General features: G+C 42.2%; 1 protein-coding gene across 3 annotated transcripts in view; it reads right to left on the bottom strand.

Annotated features, from left to right (window-relative positions):
- cdh23 (cadherin-related 23) overlaps positions 1 to 19,791 on the bottom strand; it is a 232,171-nt gene that overhangs the window by 123,415 nt on the left and 88,965 nt on the right. For all 3 annotated transcript variants that reach the window (XM_053620401.1, XM_053620400.1, XM_053620399.1), the window contains 3 exons: positions 15,486 to 15,680; positions 14,441 to 14,569; positions 11,995 to 12,073 (listed from right to left, as the gene is read on the bottom strand). In XM_053620401.1, the coding sequence (XP_053476376.1) occupies positions 11,995 to 12,073; positions 14,441 to 14,569; positions 15,486 to 15,680 (403 nt within the window). The remainder of the gene's footprint in view (positions 1 to 11,994; positions 12,074 to 14,440; positions 14,570 to 15,485; positions 15,681 to 19,791) is intronic.

Raw genomic sequence — 19,791 nt, 5'->3', positions numbered from 1 at the left:
ATGAAATCTAAATATAAATCTAAATATAAAACACGTCGTTCTTTGACCGTCAACACGTCGTTCAGTTTCGAAGAACAATCGGCCGAATGTTCCAGAACCTCCCGCTCTTCTGTTTCCGCTGGTAAAATCCCTTATCTAGCATACTAGCTTGTTAGAAAGTCGGGAAATAATAAACACACAGTTTGAGATGGCCAAGGAAATAGCTTTTACCAAGGGCGACTGAAAAATCCACTACACCCTCCTCTACTTGTGCCGCATTGAAGTATGACTGAAGCGTGAGGAGAGGTCAAACATACGGTGAGAGCTTTTCACAAATCAAGCTAGAAGCTAATAAAACTAAAGCGCAGCAATCCCGTGAAGGCAGTTATGTCGGAAACGTACGTAACATTAAAACCACCGAGAGGTGAAGCGAATAGCATCGGCTATCTCGTCACCCTGGCACCCGTCGAGGGGTGGGATATATTTATTAGGCAGCATGTGAACAGTCAGTTCTCGAAGTTGACGTGTTCGAAGCAGGAAAAATGGGCAAGAGTAAGGATCTGAGAGACTTTGATGAGGGTCAAGTTGTGACGGCTGGACCACTGGGTCAGAACATCTCCAAAACGGCAGGTCTTGTAGGGTGGTCCCCGAGCACACGGTGGTTAGCGCCTACCAAAGTGGTCCAAGGAAGGAGAAGCGGTGAACCGGCGACAGAGTCATGGGCGCCAAAGGCTCACCGATGAGCGTACGGAGCGAAGGCTAGCCCGTCCGGTCCGATCCCACAGAACAGCTACTGTAGCACAAATTGCTGCAAAAGTTAACGCTGGCTCTGATAGAAAGGAGTCAGAACACACAGACCGGTCAGAGCGCCCATGCTGACCCCCTGTCCACCACCGAAAGCTCCTACAACGGACACGTGACCATCCGAAGCGGACTCTAATTTTATGTGTTGTTTTTTTTTCCCTATTATATAATTATTACATACGTCTAGAAGCACCGCCAACACTACACACTGCATCTCATCTTATAGAATTAATGTCCAAGCAGGTAGAAATTTTTTATTATTATTTTTTAAATATGTTTCTGCTTTTTGGTAGAAATCTTTTAATTGGTTATTTGAACTGAAACAGATTATACTGAAACAAACGCAGTAGATCAAGGCCATTTCCGAAAGGCTTTACTCAAGAGTGACGCCGCAGTGGGTGAAATTAAAAGAGGAAAACACAGCTATGTGTGTCTGCCAGGATGTGGATTAAAAATGAAAGCTGTGTCTGTTTTACTGATCACGATCAGAGAGAATCTGTGAGAGAGAGAGAGCGCGAGAGAGAGAGAGAGAGAGAGAGAGCGAGTCTCTGCCACACAATTTATTAGTTAGGTCATAAGGCAACTCTCTATACAGAACCCTCAGTACCCCGGAGATATCATCAAAGCCATTAACTAGACCGTGATCTCTGACCAGACTGCAAAATAAATAAATAAATAAATACATAAATAAATAAAAGCGTCTACTGCATTCTTTACGACGGCTCCACGGATGATTTAGCTCATCATCAGGACCGAATCCTTGACCTGACGTGGGCAATCTTATCCGGAGAGGGGCCGGAGTGGTTGCAGGTTTTCATTCCAACCAAGCAGGAGCCACACCTGATTCCACCTGTTTAATCAGCTGATCTTGGCTTTCGATAGATTCAGGTGTGGCTTTCACTTGGCTGGAATGAAAACCTGCACCCACACCACACCGGCCCTTTCCGGATCAGATTGCCCACCCCTCATCTAGATGCACGTGTTTTGTCTTGTTTTTTCCCCCTCCAAGTATTAGAAACATTTCTGGCGTTAGAACCTGAGTTTGAATAGATCACGATGCAACCCGTGATGCAACGTGACCCGTATGAATCTTGTGCTGCTCTGTACATGGCGGAAAATAAGAGCAGCTTTGGGGAAAAGAGCTAGACAAAATAACAAGATTCCATTAAAGATAAGATTATTTTATTTATTTTTTTTTTTTTTTAAAAAGCTGGAAGAGTTCTTTTCAGTCATCACACATGAATGCTTTCTGAGAAAGAACGGAAAAAGCGGATTTTCCAGATCACAAACACGCCGCTGCCAGCAACAGTCACAGCTTACTGCCTCTAAATAGGCTGCACAAAACATGCGGCAAATGAGCCTCTGTGCGTGCGTGTGTGTGTGTGTGTGTGTGTGTGTATTGATGTTCACGTGTGTGTAGGATTAGTGCAGCTATCAGCATCGAGTCCAGCTCTCCTGCAGCTAATTGAAAAGCTAGAGTGGTTAGATAAAGATCCTGTAGAAGAACATGGAGTTAAAGCTGTGTTACACTTACGATTATGCCAGATGGACAAGAGGGTGTAATAATGTAGTGTGTGTGTGTTCCGGCTGTTCACCTGAGGAATGGTGCGGCGTCTCTGACCAGGACGACACGAGCCGGTTTTTGGACCTGAACACAATTTCTATAATATTCATATGACTTTATTGATTTATTTTTAAACGGTTGTTTCACGTTCAATGTAAAACCTCGTCATCTGAATTGCGATTTTTACTCGCATAAATTTCCCTTACTCGTTTACTGCACTTTATTCGGCGCACCTTGTTACCGGACCTCGTCGGTGTACCGTTACGGCCGTGTGCATGCTGTACACAGTCGGTATTTCTGCAGGGAAACTTACACATATTCAGAGCCTGGTTACGCACGCCTTTCAGTTGATTTCAGCGGCTCCTGTCACGAATCCTGCACGCGCTCATTGTTTAAGCAGACCAGGCACTTCTCTCATACACGGACAGCGCACTTTAAATGAATTCAGGATGTTATCCGTAAAAAATAAATAAATAAATAAATAAAAGTCCAAAGCCAATACCGTGTGGGACTGACACGTCCGTGTTTTCGGCAAACTCCACACCATGCACACGTCCTTAGCATCTTAGCATCTGTCCAAGATCAGACATTACCTGTAGATATGTCTGAATGTTTAACTCGGCGTTTCCCAACTTTTTTTCCCCCGATCACGGCACCCTTTGAAAAATGTAAAAATTTTGGCACCCTACACAAACACTAATGCTAGACAGCAGCGTTAGCTACACAAGGATGAAGTGGATGGTCCGGAAGCATCTGGAGCTTCTCTTTTAAGAAATACGTCCATATACTTTTGCACTACACACGCATCATCACGCGCTAATTATTAGGATACTACACACGCATACTGATGTTGACGTGCTGCTGACAGGTCAGCGAGGGGGGGGTTATTATTATAGATTATTATTGTTTAGATATAATTTTTTAATTATTATGTGTGCGTGTGTCTGTCTTATTATTGCTGTGTCTGTGTTATTATTCCAGACATCAGATATCCATCATATTCAATGTTTTATACACATTTCGGCATTTTAGAAAGGTTCGAAGGATCAGACAGCACCCCCCGGTTGGGAAACACTGGTTTAACTCGACATTGGACTACAGACCTTAGAACTCGAGCGTGTTTTTTTCCCCCCGTATGCACTCTACATGTTAAGCATCTTCTATCCTTAAATCAATCCGTGTCGGTTTCACCGGTTGTCACGGCGCCAGTTACTCTTTCTCAACTCGTGCCTGAAACCGATGTGTGCAAAAACCACAGTGTTGCTGCAGCACTGTACAAAGAGGTGGACTACATTAAGTAACTTGTCACCTGCAAAACCGCACTTGTACGTCTGATAAAAGGGACGATTTTGGGTTTAAGTGCCACTAAGTGCCCTAACTGTTCACTTCTGTAATCATCCTGTAAGCACGGGTGCCTGCGGTTGGCTATCGACAGGGATGAGCGTAACTCCTTACACCCCTACGCTCACCGAGAACACGGGTCACAAACGGCGATGGCATTATTAAGATCTGAACCCGTCCGTGATCTCCCAAAGGTTGGAAGCAAATTCATTAAAATAATAGTTATTAGCCATTACTGGGTAAAATGTTTAGTATTGCTGCGTTTTTTTTTCATGTGTAATACTCAAATGACTCAGCAGGGTTGTTTAAAATGTCGTTCAAATAGCTTCTTCCCGTGAAAGTAGGGGGCTCATGCGTTCTCCTTCTGTGCCATGTTAACTGCAATCACTACAGTCCAGAAAGGCAGCGTGTCTTAAACTTGAAACGTCCTTATGACTCCATTATTTTAAGCTAACTAGACCAGAGCAGGAAGATCAAATACATGAAGGTCCCCCCCCCCCGACAAGGCTGGGGATTTGAACTCAGAACCACATGGTCACTAGCGCAGGACTCTGTCTGCTGAAATTCCACTTACTATGCAAATGGGTTCATAATCTCAAAATTCTCCTCTTATCTCCTTCTGGAGGCCGGGCTGATTTCACTAGGCTTTAACGTTAGCCCTCAAGGCCGCGGTAGCCGGAAGGGTTAGCAGGTTATATCTGGGAGAGTTTCTTTCTTCTTTCTCTTCCCTCCCCCCTCTCATTCTCCTGTGACAATTCATCATGTATTCATCAGACACGAGTGCACTTTGAAGACCCTTTCAAGACTGCCAAGAGGATGGACACACAATTCACACATCTCTTATGCCTTTCTCTTTCTGTTGGAACGCACACACACACACACACACACACACACACACACACACACACACGTTCAGCACGGCTTGTGGTTTTAAGGAGCTCAGAGGGTCACAGCTGTGACATTGTGCCAGCAGTATCATACATACTCATACAATTTACTCTCTCTCTCTCTCTGTTTCATTTCTTTTACAAAGCTTTATTGGCACTCACTACAACCTTATACCTACATTTTTTTTCCCTTCGGCAAATACTTTAATCCAAAGTGATTTACGAGTGAACATGAATCCAAACGAAGCTCCTAAAGCTCTTAAAGACGATTAGACTCAAGTGCCAAAAGACTGAGTTTGGACTTGAGCTGCATGTTAGCACAATAGCTAAAAAATGATCATCATGATTATTGTTATGAATGATTATGAATTTTGCTTGAAATGTAGCAAGATTTATGAACATGATTTTATGTAACGTGGCCGGAGTTACACGTGGACGGATTTACGAGGATTTGAAACAAAACCTCGAACCCTGACTTTAAACCCTGTGTCTTTTCGAACAACGACTGTATGCTGCATGTATGTAACTGTATGAAAGTGTTGTGAATTTGCAGGTATGAGGCCACAATACAATATCTAATGTTAGCCAGCTAGTTAAAGTTTAACTAAGCTCACCAAAAACATAGTTGATAGTGTTTAATTTATTAAGAAAGGGAAAAAATGTGGTCTCTTAGTGAAGAAGGTGTGGCCTCTGTGTTTGTTAGTGAAGGAAGTGTGGCATCTGTGTCTGTTAGTCTTAGTGAAGGTGTGGCATCTGTGTTATTCTAATGAAGGAGGTGTGGCCTCTGCGTCTGTTAGTCTTAGTGAAGGTGTGGCATCTGTGTTATTCTAATGAAGGAGGTGTGGCCTCTGCGTCTGTTAGTCTTAGTGAAGGTGTGGCATCTGTGTTATTCTAATGAAGGAGGTGTGACCTCTGTCTCTGTTAGGCTTAGTGAAGGTGTGGCTTCTGTGTTAGTCTCAGTGAAGGAGGTGTGGCATCTGTGTTTATTAGTCTTAGTGAAGGAGGTGTGGCCTCTGCATCTGTTAGGCTTAGTGAAGGTGTGGCTTCTGTGTCTGCTATTCTAATGGCATGGCCTCTGTCTGTTAGCCTCTGTCTCCTCCTAACGAAGGAGGTGTGGCCTCTGTGGCGGTTAGGGTGCTTTCAGGTGATCAGCGTTTTGCACTGCTAAGGTAGTATAAATGATATAATGATATAAATGATGAGCGTTTATAACACTTGGTTGAGTTGGTGCATTTGAAAACATAGATCATTCATAAGGCCAATCAATTCGGAATGTGTCTAAATCCAGCACGTATCTAAAGCAACACTGTTCTTTCAACAGGGAAACGATGGCTTTGGGGTTTATTATATATAATTTTATATATATATATATATATATATATATATATATATATATATATATATATATATATATATATATATATATATATATCTCCAGAGGCTTAAAAAAAACCAAATTTATAGGTATTTATATAATAATATATAATGATAAGAATAAATAATTACATGGGAATGCAACTATAGGGGATATTATGTATTAAAATAAATAAATAAAAAAGCCATCATGTCAGTACATAGCATTTTCTTATTTACCATTTTAATATATTAGACCCAGTTCTGAGGCATGTTTAGCTTTCCCAACTTCCTTTCCAAGTATTGAATTTTTCAGAAATGAGAATCCATTACTATTGTTTCTCAAAGCCTATTGATCTATATTTTGGCCAACAGAGGAGAAAATGAGTTTCATTTTCTTTGCAGAATTGACTACAGTGCATACTCCAGCAAGTTTCATTCTCTCTCTCTCGCTCTCTCTCTCCAGTTAAAATTACGATCAGTTTTTCTCTATTTTATGAATAACTGGTAAAACTTTCTATGTTATCCTATAATTATGATTCCAAATGACTCATTAAGTGTCGAAAATTCTCGGGCTTGGTAAGCATTTCAAGACAAAAAGAACGGCTTGTATAGCTGTATAGTCATGACATTAGCCTGTCAATGTCCCGAGTCAACCCGATCTCATGAAAAAGTCATTCTGCTTCATTAAATTTAATTCCATTTGCCTGTTCTTGGCGATTATTTGAGTTCGACACTTGGCATCACCTGGTGTTTGAGATATATTCCAAATTCCTGTCTTGCTTTAAGGCAATGGAGCAAAAGTCCAGGCCGGGAGGACTGGAGTCCAGCACAGTTTAATGCTTTTTCCACTCAATGACACCTGATTCAACTCAGTAGGTAAATACCAGGTTTAGTTGATGTGAGAAAATCACCAGACTGTGCTGCAGCTCTCCAGGACTGGAGTCTAGCCTCTGTTTCACGAACACTTCAACACTCGGAGAGAATTTTCCACCTGGAATGCTGCAAAGCCATCTCATAATGCTCTGAAGCAGACAGAGAGCAGCGGGGGGTGGGTGGGTGCACCTCTGGAATCGAGTGCGATAGTACTCGACGCTCAAAAATCCTTTCACAGAGAGAAACGCGAGGAATTGTATTTACCATGTAGTAGGAGGACTCGATCCGATCGGAACCACACAGAGTACGCGATTACCGAGGTGATTATACACCAGACGGCTTATCAACAACCTCTTAGCTGCACTCGGTGAGGAAAAGCATGAGTGAGAAAGAAAGCACGGGTGCTGGATATGCTAATCTCCACTCTCTAGCTCATTAACACACTTCACCCTGGCAATTAAAAACGCATTTATCTTAATTACTCAACTAATAATACGAGTCCCTGAGGACACGCACTCCCACAGAGGACACCCAGGAACAAACATACACGTGTGCGCACGCACACGCACATACTAGATGTTTCAGAGGAAAAAAGGTGAACGAAGGGCACTCACATAAAATTACATTAGGATCCACATCCTATGATTATCATTAGAGCATCTGTCTGTATGAATGTGTGTGCGTGTGAGAGAGAGAGAGAGAGAGAAGTGAAACTTACTATTGGACAATATAATAATCTTAGATAATAAGCTCTAAAGTATGTATTATTTATATATTTTACTCACACTCAAGGTCACAAAATATATTCAAAGTGCACAGAAGGAAAAAAAAAAAAACCCACCAACGCTAAAAGCAACATCAAAAACACAAAAGGGACAGTTGAGTCTGCCGAAAGTGGGACTACACCCAAACAGGCTGCTCTTTTGGTAATGTGTTTCTGTCAAAAGAAACACTTTTTTTTACCTAACTGATTTATTTATTTTGCCTTTTTTTAAGGCTTTGGAGCAGACTGGAAATTTGACAGGTGGGGGGAAAAAAAGAACCCCAACGAAAAACTGAGTTTTCAGCATAAGCGTAAAGGTTTTAAGTGAACTTAACTGCCCTGATCTCCTAGCGATGAGGTAAAACTTAAACAGCTGCAAAACCTTCATTTTTAGTATTTCTTCTGCTCATGGGTACTGATGATTTTACAAAGGTTTCACATCAGGTCTCATATAGATCTCCAACGATTCACACTGATCCTCAGATGAGGAGAATCAGAACAGAACCGGCATGAGAGTAAAAAGCACCCACCCCCACCGGCGTGAGGGCAGACACCCGCCCATTCCCACCGGCGTGAGGGTAGACACCCGCCCATTCCCACCGGCGTGAGGGTAGACACCCGCCCATTCCCACCGGCGTGAGGGTAAACACCCGCACACTCCCACCGGCGTGAGGGTAAACACCCGCCCACTCCCACCGGCGTGAGGGTAAACACCCGCCCACCCCCACTGGCATGAGAGTAAAAATCGCCCACTCCTATGATTATTTGGTTGGATCCTGATGCACACCTATACCTGACCGCTCTAATCTACAACCCCCCCGTCTTCCCTTTCTATCTCTTTATCCCTGTTTTCTCTCGATCCCTCATGTTAGGAGTGAGCAGTAATGGGAAAGCTGCTAGAAAATATTCCTACCTACATCCAGAGAAAGCTACATTTCTCTCTCTCTCTCTCCAATCTTACAAACATATCACTTATAAAACAAAGCTCACGCCCTTGTCTCCCTCTCTCGATGCCCTGCCTCACTGCTCCTTTTCCACTTCTTTTTCTAATCTGTGTCACGTCCACAGCAGAGAAAGGGTGCTGTTTGGAAGATGCTTTTAGCGTCCGTGCTTTTTGTGTTTGCTTTCAATTCATTTTGTAAAATTACCTTGGATATCATGGCCTTCGATGTGCAAAAAAAAAACACCACCACCGAATCTACAGCTTATCCAAGATAATGCTTCATGCAGGTCCCCCGGCACAAATGAGTCAGGACCTGGTCTTTCATTTAGAATCAACACCCCCCCGCCCCCACATATAAAAAATATGAAAAGCTATGATTCTCAATAGTTTCTTCATCTAAGGCTACATCTACATACAGTATTTCTGGCCCAGAAATGAGCTCCACCCCCAGCTGGAACAGCTCACACGGGGCAGACAGTTTAAAATAAATGATGGAGATGATTGGAAAGGAAATGTTAAAGCTTGCCAGCTTACTTCATTGTAGTATGCAGAAGGCTATAAAAAAAAAAAATTAAAAAAAAATGACAAACAGCACCTTTAAATTTTACGGCCTGGAGACTCCAGTTTTCACCCTGTTGGCAAGGACTGCAAGTTTAAATCCTTCTCATATCACAATGTCTCAGAGACAGTAAATGAAACTTATGAATGAACGGTGTTCTCACACACACACACACACTCATTAATGCCTTCTGCGAGTCAGAAGTGACCCTAGTGTCTTACATTATGTTTAAAATAGCATCAACCTCATGAATTCAGTCTAATTCTCACTTTCATGTGTTCATGCTAGCTTATCCTGGCTGGTTTTATTCGACAACAGACTCGGTTCTGGATGCTGAATATCAACCAGAGTGTGTTTGAAATGCACCAGTGCCTCACGTCCTTGAACATGGACATTCGCAGCCACACCGCACGTATCAAATCCCTCATTCTGACCTGTAGTTTGTCTGAAGAATAAATGCAGACTAGACAGAGTGAAGGATGGAGCGCATTCGGGATGAACTGATTGATAGGAGTAATGAGGAACGATGGGTGGAATAGCAGTACTTTCCTGCCGCATTAAATCACTTTGACCAGACTGAAAGAACAAACACGATTCTTAACTGGCTGGCTTAACCTCCCTAACACAGCATGCATCATATTAAAAGAAGTGGTTCGTGAGCTTTAAAGCTCCTTAGAGCCGGCAAGGTGAACTGTAATGAACACTCTGACAAGCCTCGACCTCGCTTCGATCAAACGATCGGCACGGATTCGGCTTTGGGGGTGGGGGGGGGGGGTGGGGGGGGGGGTTGGGGGCGCTGGGGGGTCGGAATGAGCTCCTTTCCAGGCTGAAGACAAAATCTAAGAAGTCCGAAATGAAGACACGAAACACACCTACAACGTTAAATGTAAACCGATAAATGTTTAATAAATAAAAAATGTTGGAAAATCGCCGTGGTATTCGAGGACTACGTGAGACACACAAATCTGTAGCATCAGATCCCTTTACTGTAAAATCCGCTGTAAAGATACATTCCGAATCATGTGTCACGGCCCACGAAAAGGCTTCACATGCCGCAATGTCGGCCTTTTCATCTAGATGACGGTGTGAAATGTAAAGGTGTTTAAGCTGCACTCATATCTCGACTACAAAAAGAAAAGGGAGAGAGAGAGGGAGAGAGAGAGAGAGAGAGAGAGAGAGAGAGAGAGAGAATGCATTTCATTCCGTGTCCGCTGTTGCTGACAAGTTGGCAGGTATTTGTGGCGAGTATTTCAAGCTGTTAAGACAGCCCCCCCCCCCCACTCCACCACCCCCACCCCCAAAACTGCCATTACTAGGAATCAAACAAAAAATGTCAAAGAAACCTTAAATGTGATAATTATCCTGATTAAACGCCGTTCCTCTCGATTTTGGATGTGACGTGAACAACGTGGTGTCCGTTCAAGTTCACGCGCAAGCCGAATAATTAAAAAATTAAATCAAAAAAGTCAAACCGAGATACGACGTACACGACGGGAGGAAATTTAATCATCGTGACCTAACCAGTAAGTTTTCTATAATCACGTTAGCCTGGTCAGGTTTGTTCTTTTACTACAGGTTTTCTTAAACTTGCTAAATGATTTAGATTCATTTCCTGTTACTAAAAAGGAGGATGTCCTAAACCATAACTTTGATTAATGCAGAGCTTCATCACTCGGGCATTTTTATTAGAACAAGACTGTTCAGGACTAAACCGTATTCATCTTTAGACTGGAGTAAAAAAAATAAATAAATAAATATACAAATACTTCATGTAGTGCAGATGGAAATGTGGACAACAACAACAAAGAAATTCAACTGTGACTGAGGTAACTTATGGAAGTAGTGTATGGAATTGATTGGGGGCAGGGGGAGGGGGGATATTCAAGTCTAATGTGACTGGATCGTGAAATATGATCAATAATTGATATCCTGCGGTAAGCAAGGTGGGAATAAAAGTGACTTTAACGCACTGTAATGGTGTAATATGTTCTACACTGAAGGCCCGTTCTCCGGTCATTCCCAAAGGATAAGGTGCAGATTCGGACTGGGCTAGACGCAGCAGGGATAACGTTAATGGAAGATGGCTCGAAGCCGAATGGTTTACCAAACCAGCCAAAAATGATCTTAAATCAAAAGCTTGTTTTGGAGCTAATGAAATGATTTTGCTCAAAGCCATTATCACAGCATTAGCAAGGAAACACATCATAATATCAGCAAATCAGGCAGTCAAAACAGTCTGGCTAAGTGACTCTGGTGCAGTGAAAGTTCTGTACCCACTTTCTCGCCAGTGATTGAGTCTTTTCTGCTTTGATGAGCGTAATGCAATGAATCTACACCAGTCTTGATTTACCAATGATAGCCATGGGGGGTTTTTTTTTTGGTATTTGTCACATCAAACTGGAAACCATGCTTCTGATACCCATGCTACTGTACGAAGACACGGTCACGGAAATCGTTTACACTAATTATGGACCTTATTCTGAATAAGACAATATTCTAATTAAGATGTTTACATGAGTTACGTTTAGGATACTCCTTTCATGTTCAGGTTTTACATGTTCTAGAATATAGATCGATTAACGGCGCACGTCATTACGCCCCCGCGCCACGCCGTCCGACGTTCCCTAAAGGAATTTCACGTATCGACAAACAGTTCGTCTTCGTTATGGAACCGTATACAGTTTTGGGTGTTTTTATTTTACGAGCGCTTCGAGTGCAGTTAATTATTCGTCATGCCATGCGTGCAAATAGTCGACTGCTTGAAGCCGTGGGCCGCGTCCCAAACCGCGTACATACCTACTATATAGCAGCCGAGATTCATGTATTTCACCTACTATATACTGTTAACCAGGGTATTGTCTTAATCGGTTGTTGTCCATGTAAACGTACTGATAGCCTGACAGAAGAAGCAAGGATCTCACTGACCTGATGAAATGGTGTATCCAATGCCTCGAGGTTTGCCCAGATCCTGATCGATCGCTCGGATCTTACGCACCTCAAAACCCTGCAGACACACAGAAGAGACGGAGAGTAAGTACACAAACACACACACAATCAGTACTATTACAGCACAACTCAATGCACTGAAAACATCTCTGAAACAAAAAGCAAATAAAATGTCTGTGAAATGGTTTTCAGAGGAAACGTATTTTTTTCTTACACGGCTACCAAAAAAAAAAAAAAAAGCGCTCTCATTCCTCAAGAAGTTAAAACTCGACATTAAAAAAAAACGACAAAATCTTATAAAACACCGGGTTTGATTATGGTCCAGGACGGCTCCTAGAGAGAATTTCAGAGAGCGGGCAAGATAATAAATAAAAAAGTATAAAGAACATTATATAATCCAAATGATTCCGGCGCACAAACACGTCCTCTACGTTTGCCGTCTTTAAGGGGTTCCTCCGTTAGCCTGTGCGTTACTGTAGATAAACACTGCAGACATTTCAAAATCCTTCATTCATCCACGGGAACCATTTTATTCGTATAATTGCAGTAGATCAGGGGAACATGTATACCAGTCCATCACAGGGTACCACACACACACACACACACACACAGTACTTTAAACAAAATGTCCTCAGTTCTCAAGTACTCTGCAAAATGCTTGAATACAAGCGGAACACACACTCGCATCCATTCACGCGCTCAAATTTCACCGATTTAACACAATCCCGTGGGGCGTTATTATAAACCCGTTCATTCTCAGCAAGAAAACAAACACCAGAACAGAGTGACGTAAAGAAAATAGATATTGTACTATTCTATTTATCAATAGCAACATTAACTCAGAGCTTGAATATGCCTACAACACACACACACACACACACACACACACACAGGCCCTGTAGAGCACGATTCTCAATTTCCCCCCCATCACTCCCTGATTATTCCGGACTATTAGTCGCTGCTCACTTTATGATCTCCACAAAGATTATAATAAGTGCCAAACTTCTTAAAAGCCTAAATTCCTGCTTAAAAATCCACTGATTGTGTGTGTGTGGGTGTGTGTGTGTGTGTGTGTGTGTGTGTGTGTGACAGAGAGAGAGAGAGAAGATTGAACCATTTAAGAAGTCTATCATGCATCATAAGTACTGAAAGAACAGACTGCACCAATTACAATTCAATTTACCTTGCTGAGAGAGAGAGAGAGAAGGGGGGAGGTTTGTAGAAAAAGAGAGAAAAGGAGTATATGTGAGAGAAAAAGACTCAGGAAAAGGGAACTGATGCTGAAATTATTTGAGAGCCTTTCCTCTGCTGTCCACATGTACAGTGCTCACTCAGCCAAATACTCATCTTCACAATAGTCTCTCGTGCTCTCTCGCTCTATGGAGTATGACAGCCAAATGGTGTTTGACACTAAAAGGCCTGAAATGTCATTTTAAAGACACCAAAACACAAAACAGCAGTTTAGATACTACACCAATACGTGATGTGTGTTTGTGTGCGTGTTTAAATTTTGTTTTTTTTTCTTCTAAAAATGCTAAAACAATACATTACATCTAACTGGGAGGAACATCGCCATGCAGCAAGACGATGACCCAAAGCTGGGTGGTCTGCAACCAAGGGCGCCTTTACATCTACACACTGAGATGTAACCATCAGGAAATGACAGCTTTCTGATCCGTCGGCTCACGTTCATCGTTTCATCTCAAACCCAAATGTATTCAGGTTACAGCAAAAGCAAAGGGATTTTCCTTGCCGTTCCAGTACTACCAGAAGGGACTGTAGATATTTTGCGAAAAGGAGGCGACGTCGCACGGCAAAACGTTTACCAATGACTTGGTGATTCAGGCCCGTGTTCATTCCCTCCCTTCTGTATTAATGAGCTTAACTAGCTAGCCATACAGTTTCTGGGCAGCACGCTGGAGCTTGTACTTGCCTGGTGGGCTAGATAACGTATTTATGATTTGCCCATCCCTGACACATCCGCTTGTTACCATTTGAATAGAATATACAGCAGCACGAGCAAATAAAAAAAAAAAAAAAAAAAAAGAGAAAGAAAAATGTGTGCAAACATTTGTTTTTTCGTCTCCGGTAACTGTTAAAAGAAAAGCAGTTTTTAATGGAGTGAATTCAGGCTTTAGGGGACTAGAGCTTAAAAGGCAGAGAGGATTTGGCAACCCATATCACACATTTGTCATAGTAGATTTTCCTCAGTCAGAGAGCCAAGAATCAGCACGCATGGAAACCTCTCTCTCTCTCTCTCTCTCTCTCTCTCTCTCTCTCTCTCTGACCTTGATTGGAGGAATCAGCCAGTTACCAACTCTCATTTCTGTCACATACTTTTACTATTCACGCAAATAGAAATTCTGAGACTTCGCTAAAGAAAGAAGACGAGCATGCGGGTGTGTGTGTGTGTGTGCGCACTGACCAGCGGGGCTTCCTCCTCTACATTGGTGTTGTAGGGCAGGTTGGTGAAAATGGGGTCCATGTCCTGAATGTCAGAGAGCGTGATGGCCATGTTAGACAGACTGGAGAGAGGACGAAGCTTGTCCTGGTCCTGTAACAGACAGAACAACAAGCACACATCCATTTGTGTTCCTGTGCTATGAAAGACAAAATGAGCACGAGGATCCTAATCACGTTTTTTTTTTTTTTTTGGGGGGGGGTCCTCATAAAGTTGTAGACATGTCAACATGATACTCGTCCACAATGACGAGGGGTGGAGGCAATTTCTGGGCCAGAAAAATGGAAATAATTCAATTCATTGAAGTGAATTGTATCGTATCGCGCTTTTAACAATGGAGATTGTCCAAAACCAGCTTCATCGCTAACGAGCGAGGCAGAGGCGACGGTGGCGAGGAAAAACTTCCCGAGACGATACGAGGACGAAACCTTGAGAGGAACCGGACTCGAAAGGAAACCCATCCTCGTCTGGGTGACGACGGATAGCGCGATTATAAATAAATCCCTGGAAATAGAGACCTGGAACAAAGAAACTTTCAATCCATCATCTACAAAATGCCAACGTTAGCAATTACAATTTTAAACTAATCCCAAATTTAACAATTATTTGCTCTAGAAACTTTTTTTTTTTTTAAAAAACATTACAACCTGCACATTCTAACTATACATTTTAGTATATCTGAAAAGGTTCCTCAAATGGTATTTTGATTGTTCTAGAAATTAACTATTAGCTATTAACTACTACATTCATACCTAGGCACATAATTGTACCTACCTAGCAAATTATATAGGAAGAGTGTGTGTGTGTGTGCAAGCCTGACCGTTTGCTGTGACGATCCACATGATGATCATTTTTAATCTTCAATATCACCCCTGTTCATTTCATTACTTTTTCTTATTCTACTTTTCGCATTGTTGCAATGTGTGCGCTAATGTGAGGAAGTAACATTTTACTTTTGCTTGGGTAGACCAATAAAACAATGTGTGTGTGTGTAGGTTTGGGTCTATACCGTAGCATTGACAGTGAGCTGGTAGGCACTCGTGATTTCATAATCCAGACGTCTCGACACGGTGACGATTCCTCGGGCGCCGTCAATGGAGAAGAAGGGAGACGGAGGTTGGAAAGAGAAAAGCACACTTCCCCCAGTGCCTTGGTCCGGGTCTGTAGCGTTGACCATGAAGATTGATGTTCCCACTGGAGTGTCCTATATATATATATATATATATATATATTTATATATTTATACACACACACACACACACACACACACACACACACACAAAGAAAACACACATCACAAACCATTTAAATTATAATCATCAGGTTATATTTCAAATATTCGTTGCTAAACAGTGAACAGAAAACTGAGAGAGCTGCAGACTTTACTCTATCACACTACACCCTCGTGGAAAAAGAAAAAAAAGTTAGGAACTTTTGTTTACTGGAACTGTGAGTATCCGTCCTTTGAGAAGTGAGGATTAGGAAAGATTCAAATAAACGATAACGGCAAGAACATAAAAGAGCATGAAGCAAAAGATAGAAGAGATGAAAAGAAAAGAGGATTAGAAAAAGAATCAAAAGATATGGGATGTGGCTTAGGCTCCAACCATAAAACACCAAGCCAACTAAACTCGCTGAAGCACGAAAGCAGGACACGGCGCTCGATAGTCACGGCTTTGCTACCAGGAAACGTGATTCAGACGAGACCTCCAGGTGTCAAGAGCAGAGAGAGAACACGTTGACGTTTCTCTCGTCTCGTTATCTCATTAACGGCGATGTTCGGCCCAAGTCCGGGTCAGCTGGGTAAAATATATTTATTGGGCTATCTAAGTCATGCCAAAGTATATTTTTAGCAGAGAAATTCAATTTTTCCACCAATATTGGAAAGGTTCTGTCCTTACATTTGAAACTAACATATATACCCATTTTATATACACACACAGAGTATATAAATATTACATTCAACTTCCATGAACACATTCGAAAGAAGTGAGCCACACAGCCATTAAGAAAAATAAATAAATAAATAAATATTTCCTTTTATGAAATACATTGAAGTTCCATAAGCTCTCCGACATAGATACCATCGTTTTCCCACACAGATGCAACAGGAAGCCGTATTCTCTTGAGAACTAGCCCCATCGCTCGGATGCAAGAATAACGAACGTCAATATTATAGGCTGAGATAGCATAAAATATTCCCGTACCACCAATAATGGCGATGAAGAGACTAAGTCGAGGGGTTAGTTGAAACAAGGTTTCAAGGTTTCAAGAAAAGCCATGAGAAGGAAAAAGTGTCCCATGGGATAAAGCGAAGCATTAAAAAAATTTTTTTTTTAAAAAGACATCAAACACTAATACAGCAGAGACAAAACGTCTACAACCATATGCCGGGGAACAAGAGGAAGTGAGTGAGGGCACATCTAATAGCTATTAAGAAGTGCAAATACAACTGGGACTCCCTGGACTCTTTCAACTGGAGACTTGGTGTGTAATGTGAGCGAGATTATTCCTCTAAGCACTTTGAAAGACAGGCAGGCAGAGAGAGGGAGAGACCGTGTAGAGGTAAAGATCTCGGTCTGAATTAAGGATGACGGATTTGTGAGCTTCGCCATCCGAAAGCCTCATGGGGGAACGGTTGGCAAAAACACCGAGGGTCAGCGGGGTCAGAAGAGACAGGCGATCCAATCCACTGACTCCGATCGTGCAGCACTGGAGCCTGGCACAGGCTGAGATGATGCGTTGGAGGTTAGAAGGTTAGACAAGGAGGGGTGAGACATCCATCTTTGTGGCAAGTGGCCCTCAGAACATCACGGGGCTTTATTATAGACAGTGACGCCAGACCTGCTGACCCACTGCTCTGTGCTCGAACTCATTTATAGGTTGGACGCTGCCCAGTGTACTCGCTTCATAATTAAACTCATCTCCACTTTTTTTTTAAACCACTGACTCATTCACATCATTAAGAGAGAGAGAGAGCGCTTGAGGGGTTATGTGCAGATACGAGTTTAATACGAGTGGGAGACCGGTGCCAAATCTTTTTCCTGATATTATGAAGCTGTTGGCGAATTCCAAAGTAAAGATAGTACTCAGAGTACATGTGCAGTGGTGGACAAATTCACTAGTCCAGGCGACAAGAAGACGAGAAGATGATGCGTCTGGCCTACTCGTTTTTTATTCTTAGTCACACAGTGGACAAGTAGGTTAATGATCAATTTGTTTTTTTTAATTTCTTCTCTTATTAATCCAAAAAAAAAAAAAAAGCCACCTGAACAGCACACATGCTATAGACTCTATTAGCATACAGCGTGGTTCAGCCCCACAGAAAGAGCATGTGGTATACAGTATACAAACTTCTGAACGCGATCACCATAGACAGCACATATTCTACACGGAATCAGTATAGTAAAGTACTGAATCGGATAGTTCAGAACATATCGTGTAGGAAAGCATTCAGTCGGACAGGTCAGCACCACGGACGGAACGTATTCTATAGTAAAGTACTGAACAGAATAGTTCAGAACCACGGACGGCACACACGGTCGAGTGTATCCTGTAGTATAGTAGCATACAATGTGGTTCAGGACCATGGAAAGGGCATTTGCTACACAGTATATTACAGCATAAGGTACTTTCTGAAAATCACCATAGACAGAACATATTCCATACAGAGTAGTGGAGAACTGAAGTACTGAATTGGATAGAACATATAATGAAATACTGAATTGGATGATTCAGGACCATGGATATCACTCACATACTATAGAGTACAGTACAGTAACGTACAACGTAGTGCCTGAATAAGAAAATTCAGCAACGTTTTGGGGGGTTTTTTTTCAGAATATTACAGTAACATACTTTAAAAATAAATAAATAAATAAATAAATAAATAAAAATAAATTTTAAAAAATGCAGTTTAGCTCTACACTTCACTTCAGTAGTAACTTCAGCACCATCGCCTGAGTCTGTATTAAAAGTACAACAGCTGTCATATTATATAATTATATAATATGTCGCGTCAGTGGTATGCATGGTGCTGAACTATCCAATTCAGTACTTTATGATAAGCCCATATTTTTTAAAATAAATGTAAACAAATGCCTCATGCCAAGGTATGCTTAAAAACGTGTTATACGTTTTATTTGGTACTGCTGCTAGCTCTTAGTATTGTAAAGCAGTTTTTTTTGTTGTTGTTATTAGCATTATATCAGTGTTCAGGTTTTGTTTGTTTATTTTTTTGTTTGTTTCTTATTCGATCTCAACAGTAGACCCTACTGACCAAGGCTTCCAGTGATCGTCAAATAATTGTTAATCCACTCCGCATTTTAAAAACACCAGCATGCTAACTGCGATAGCGTCACTCGCGTACCGAGTCTACGTTTGTATTAGGGATGTTGTGGGCGCATGTGAATACTTTCTGCTCGCGTTCTGGCACGACCTCATGAGGCGAGGTTGATTACAATTACGAGGCTCCGTTTTTTTTGCCGAGGGGACAGACGAGTAAAGGAGGAGGCGTGTAGAGAAGGTTAGGGCTAAGCAGGGTTTTAAGTATAGCTACGAGCTAGGGCTAACGGGTTAACAGGGCCTTTGTGTGGATGATGAGCGCGACTTAGCATAATGCTACAAAAAACGAAGCGGAGCTGAATGGTGACTGGGGCGCAATTTGCAGGCGACGGTGCTCTTTGCTAAAGGCCCGGCACCATAGAGGCAAGGGTCGATCTGTCCAGCTGCTCCGAACAATGCGACATTGATTACACCTACGCTAGCTCAAAGGCCAGATTCCGATAGCCGTGCTGGCTACATCTAGGGAACTGGGCGTGTGATTATACAGCTCAGTCTGGCTCGCTTTCACTCGGCATCACTCGCACTCTGCAGCGTTCACGTTCCGATTCGTTCTCCTCAAGCAGTCTCTCGCTCTCGTTTATTCCGCCGCTTTCTTTGTTCTCGTCTCACCACCTTCTCAGACTGAAAGAATTCAACTCTGATGACTCCGAACCGTTACACGGCGAGGAACGGAGATGCGAAAGAAGGAAGGACGTGGAAAATATACCGAAATGCGGCTAAAATTGGCATTTCATTTCACGAGTTAAGCTAAACGGCGCCAGACTTAAACCCTGTCATAAATGCTTGTAATAAAAAAGTGATTAGATTTCATTGAAAAGAGGACAGAAGATTACAATTCGTGGTATTTTCCCCTCCTGTTTCAAAAACAGCCCTACATGAAGGATGTACAATGTTTTGCGCATGAGCAGAGGAAACTGTATACTATGCATCGAGCTCGTTTGGGTGTCATGATGCCACACCCATCTGTGTAA

Source organism: Ictalurus furcatus, chromosome 3 (assembly GCF_023375685.1).
Source record: "Ictalurus furcatus strain D&B chromosome 3, Billie_1.0, whole genome shotgun sequence".
In the NCBI taxonomy this organism is placed as follows: Eukaryota; Metazoa; Chordata; class Actinopteri; order Siluriformes; family Ictaluridae; genus Ictalurus; species Ictalurus furcatus.
The sequence above is the reverse complement of the archived record's forward strand: the minus strand, read 5'-3'. Positions and strand labels throughout refer to the sequence as shown.